The sequence below is a fragment of the Macadamia integrifolia genome, chromosome 2 (genome assembly GCF_013358625.1).
Source record: "Macadamia integrifolia cultivar HAES 741 chromosome 2, SCU_Mint_v3, whole genome shotgun sequence".
NCBI classification, from domain to species: domain Eukaryota; kingdom Viridiplantae; phylum Streptophyta; class Magnoliopsida; order Proteales; family Proteaceae; genus Macadamia; species Macadamia integrifolia.
In genome coordinates, this window is record NC_056558.1 from 29371078 (window position 1) to 29375987 (window position 4910).

The 4910-nt window shown below is 42.3% G+C and overlaps 1 protein-coding gene across 2 annotated transcripts; it reads right to left on the reverse strand.

The window, feature by feature from the left end:
• Positions 1-919: 919 nt before the first annotated feature.
• LOC122071944 lies at positions 920-3263 on the reverse strand. 2 transcript variants are annotated; one of them, XM_042636436.1, is made up of 4 exons: positions 2724-3263; positions 2530-2635; positions 2308-2422; positions 920-2123 (listed from the first exon to the last, which is right to left on the reverse strand). In XM_042636436.1, exons 1-4 carry the CDS (start codon positions 2822-2824, stop codon positions 1192-1194), a joined length of 1254 nt encoding a protein of 417 aa, XP_042492370.1. In that variant the 5' UTR covers positions 2825-3263; the 3' UTR covers positions 920-1191. The 2 variants fall into 2 exon arrangements, with proteins under 2 accessions (XP_042492370.1, XP_042492369.1); XM_042636435.1 differs by having other exon boundaries at positions 2530-2644; positions 2724-3262.
• Positions 3264-4910: the final 1647 nt, after the last annotated feature.

A 4910-nucleotide genomic window follows, 5' to 3' on the forward strand; every position in this document is an offset into this window, starting at 1 on the left:
AACCTGAAATCTTAAACATTTAAACCATGAAACCTCAATCCATCAGCAACCTAGAAACCTGAAACCTACACCCTGCTATGGACCACAAGATATTGAAAAGCCATGGACGAAGTCACATACAAACAGTGTTCAAAAACCCGAACTCAGGGGTCCCAAATTATTCTGAATCAGAATAGATCGGAATCAGCCAGAATCGGCTTAAAAATACTCTAACCCTAGTTTCTGTAAAGAATCGGCCTTGGCTGGTATCAGCCAATTCCAATCCAATTTTTAAATCCCTACATACAAGGTGTGCCATACAGTCCCAGAGAATCTCCATCCATCCAACAGTAAAGAGCCAAATCATTAGTTTATATGGCAGGAAAACAGGGGCGTGGTGGAAATTCTTACAGTAAGGGCATGCCAACAACCTTTCCCTAATAATCAATGGGGGTGGGGGTGGGGGTGGGGGTGGGGGTGGGGGTGGGGGTGGGCAGGGGGGAGAAAAGTGGCAGACACAGTGCCGGGCACAAAGCTAGCATCCCCAGCCTTTTCCCTAATTATTATGTTGTTTCCACTTCATAAGCTTTTCAGGGGGAATTCTCATAAAATTTATCAGAATCCCTCAACATTAATTCTATTTCCATCTAAAAAACCTTGAACCTTCTATTGACAGTACTTAGTCCACAAGATCTATAACACCGAAGACTCCTGCATGATTATCTTTTGAGCAGTAAAAATAAAACATCATATTAAATACTCAACCTGACTGTTGTGAACCAACATTGTTCTTCCACTCACCCTTATAAATTACTCACATACAGTGTACATTACATTTTGTTCTAACCCATCACATGTTATAGTCAGTTAAAGAATGATGGTTTAAGGTTCTAAATCTATTAAGTGTTTCTTATTCTACTACATTCTATTCAGATATAAATGGTCAGTTCAACAGTAAGTTATGTTTGTGTGTCAGCAACTTACCGTTCTTAATTAAACTAAGAATCTCTATTACACTTCCATGCTCCTGCCTGTTGCTAATAATCAAAACTAGAATCACTAGAACATAGAATATGATTGGAAAAAGGCCTCAAAGGCAGATTTACATGAGCCACATCAAAATTTCTATGACTATAAATTACAGGGAAGGACTTCCTATGAGCCTGGCTTCTTCAATCTAGCAAGAAACTGGGTGGATGGAAATTCTGGTGGCTAGCGAATGTTCCCATCCTCGGCAAAATCACTAACAGGAGCGTTCCACTTCCTAGTGATTGCTTTCACATTCAGATCTTCACCCTCAGGACTCCATTTGCCTGAGCAGGACTCCAAGGGGCCATCAGAATTATCTCTGCGAAGGAAATTGAACTCTGTACCCATTGATGGTGACTGATCATTGGACTTGCTCCCTTCTTGTGAACTACTTGAATCAAAAACAGCTTCAACCTGATGAGGCCATTCGTTTCCTACTCTTGTTCCCGCTACCGAGAGTGGACCTAGCCTCAACGATAGATCACACTCAATCACAGATGGTTTCTTAGATGTTTCCTTGAACTCTGACTCTGTGATTCTGTCTGAAGCATTTCCAGCAGCCCTACAGGAAAAGAGGTTCTCCAGTACAGGTATTGCACCAGGCTCTACAGTGGACTGAACACAAGGCAAACCAACAACCCTGTTATGGTCTAATTCTTGGGAAACTTGGACTTGGAAGCTTACTTGGGGCTCCCTACTCTGAAGAGGGATGCCATAACAAAGAGGGTAAACACGACCTAAATTTGATGGGGGAGAAGCAGGCATTAGTAAGGGTTGGTTCAGGCCAGTTGAAGTGAAGTTTTCAGAGGGAAAAGGGTATTCATGGATGGAGGTGGGGTTACTGTCCTGGGTAATAGGACTCCTAGATTCTGAACGTAAACCAGTTGAATTCATGGTTATGGGTCTCGTGAAGATCGAGTAGGTAGAGATTAACTGCGGGCTGTTGGTTCGGTTGTCTGGTTGAAGAGTGAGTAACCCTTCATGGGTCGTGCTGTCTTGAACTCTGGGGTCAGCATAAGTGGGTTCTTGCGTGCTGGGATTCAGATAAGACCTCGGGTTAATGTGCCTTTGGCTCCGCGATGCTCTTCTCGGAATGCAACCCAGTATAAGGGCGGCTGACCAAAATAGGGAGAAAACGAGACAGAAGAATTATACATATAGTATCTACTCTTTAAACTACCGTCTGTCTGCAAAATTTTGAATCCTAAGCTAAAATATACCCAAAGTGACAGCAGCAATCTCACAACATTGGCGAATACAAGCAAATGAAAGAATAAAGATAAGGAAAAAGTGATGTACCTTCGATACAAGGCTGCAAATATTCTCCACTCTCAGTGCTCTCGTCTCTTCGAATGATTGTATTGATGGCATCATTCAACCGGTCCCAGAGCGTTTTGAGGTCCATGAACTCCGCCTAAGCAAAGGGGAAACACGTCAAAAAGACGAGACAGATGTAAATGAGGGACCAAATAATCTACAACTCAAAACCCAAGAGAGATTCAGAACAATGAGTGAGAATACCTCAGAATTGGCTTTGGAGTACATGATTTCCTCTGCTTTGAGGACAACGACAGGAAGCTTCTCTTGCCATTTCTTGTTCTTCTTAGTAGCAGGGCTATGGATCTCACTGGCGACCCTAATCAAACAGATGGTAGATACTGAGAAACTTGACAAAGAGGGGAACAAACAGAAGGGAAAAAGAAGGAACACCGGACCTGAAAATCTCTTGAATAAGGGATCCTCTCATGGGTTGGTGTCTATCGCTGTGCCAAGCCTTCCTAACGCACTCATAAGGTCTCGGGCCAGGCCTCGGCATCTTCACTAGGAAGTAGGAACCTCTACTTACTAGGGGAGGAGAAAGTAATCTCTTGCTCTTCAACAGACATATGGTTGTTCGATTGTTTTCAAGCTCTTTATCTCCTCTTTTAAATTCAGTCCACTGACATAACTATTAAGTGGGTTCTCTTTCCTAGACTCGAGCAGTCAGCTTCAGTCCAGATTGAAGCACCAGTAGCAGCAGCAAAGAGGCACGGAGAGAGAGACAGAGATTGGGTGGGGGTGGGGGTGGGGGTGGGGTGGTGGGGCGGTGTGAGGTAGAGGCGGTAGAGCTGGGCTCTGCTTTTCTTTTCTGGCTCTGAGTTTTTGCCTTTTTTTGTCCTTTCCGACTCAATAATTTAGAGGGTATAGTGTGTCCCCCACACATCCACATGCCTGCGCCCCGGCGGGCATTACATTTCTCTCTAACCTTTCTCCCTCACTCCCCAGCCATACATATATTTCTTCATACGCAGTCTCATCAACAACTTAGTCACTGTCGGTGGCACTTAATTAACCCCATCCTCTCACCCCTCCTCCTTTCGTCCCTGGACCCTGAGTGGATCCCACCCGCCACGAACCACGGGCATGGCTGTGAAAATCACTCATCGAGCATCCTTCTTTCTCAAAAAAAAAAAAAAAAAAAAAAAAAAAAAAAAAAAAAAGGGCAGAAGGGATGAGGGAGGAGGGAGGAGGGAGGAGGGAGGAGCGAGGAGCGGGGAGCGGGGAGACAGCCAATTGTTTGCTATCTTGACTTTAATCCCATGGGTGAAGATTTTGTTGGATTCTCCTGCAATCTTGATCTGCACAAATGGAATCTACACAAGGAAAAGCCTTGTGGATTTTATGTGTGTGAAGCAAATCATAGGAGAATGGTTATCATACAAGAGTTGAGTTTTTTGAATTCTTTCAATGATAGAAGGCTCTATCTCAAGTGCAACAAGTACTTTCTCATCTACCACCAATTCTAGTTCAAGCTTCCTTGCTTCTTCAATTAGTGTCTTATTAGTGGTCAAGGTAGTAAGATTGGTGGTCCAAAGCTTCCTACTCAAAGCATATGCCACCACATTGAATTTATCAAGATGATAGTGAATAATACAATTATAATCCTTCATTAGTTCCAACCATCTCCTCTACCTCATGCTCAACTCTTTCTGAGTGAAATGATACATCGGACTTTTATGGTCAATGTATAATTGGTGGTCCAAAGCTTCCTACTCAAAGCATATGCCACCACATTGAATTTATCAAGATGATATTGAATAATACAATTATAATCCTTCATTAGTTCCAACCATCTCCTCTACCTCATGCTCAACTCTTTCTGAGTGAAATGATACATTAGACTTTTATGGTCAATGTATATTTCACTCTTCTCTCCATATAAATAGTGGTACCAGATCTTCAATGCAAATATTACTACTACCAACTCTAGGTCATATGTAGGATAATTCTTTTCATACTCTTTCAATTGGCTAGAAGCATAGTCAATCAATCACCTTACCATTCAGTATGAGCACAGATCCCAGACCTTGCTTTGATGCATCACTGTACACCACCATTCCTGAAGTGCCATCAGGAATAGTATGCATTGGAGTTGACACAAGTCTATCCTTTAACTCTTGAAAACTTCTTTCACAATCTTCAGTCCACTAAACCTTAGTACCTTTTCTTGTCAACTGAGTCATAGAAGTAGAGATCTAGAAAAAATTCATAATAAATCTTCTGTAGTATCCCGCTAGTCTAGAAAACTACAGATTTCACTAACATTATTTGGCAAGACCCATTCCAACACTGCCTTGACTTTCCCAGGGTCCACTTCAATACCTCTAGCAGAAACCACATGCCCTATTAAAATCACCTATGAGAGCCAGAACTCACACTTGTTAAATTTAACATACAACTGCTTCTTAGCCGTTGTAGCACAGGTCTCAAGTAGACCACATGGTCTTATCTACTTTTAGAGTATATCAGAATATCATCAATAAACACGATGACATATTGGTCTAGCATATCATGGAACACCTAATTCATTAGTCCCTCAAAAGCTATCGGTTCATTAGTCAATCCGAAAGGCATAACAAAGA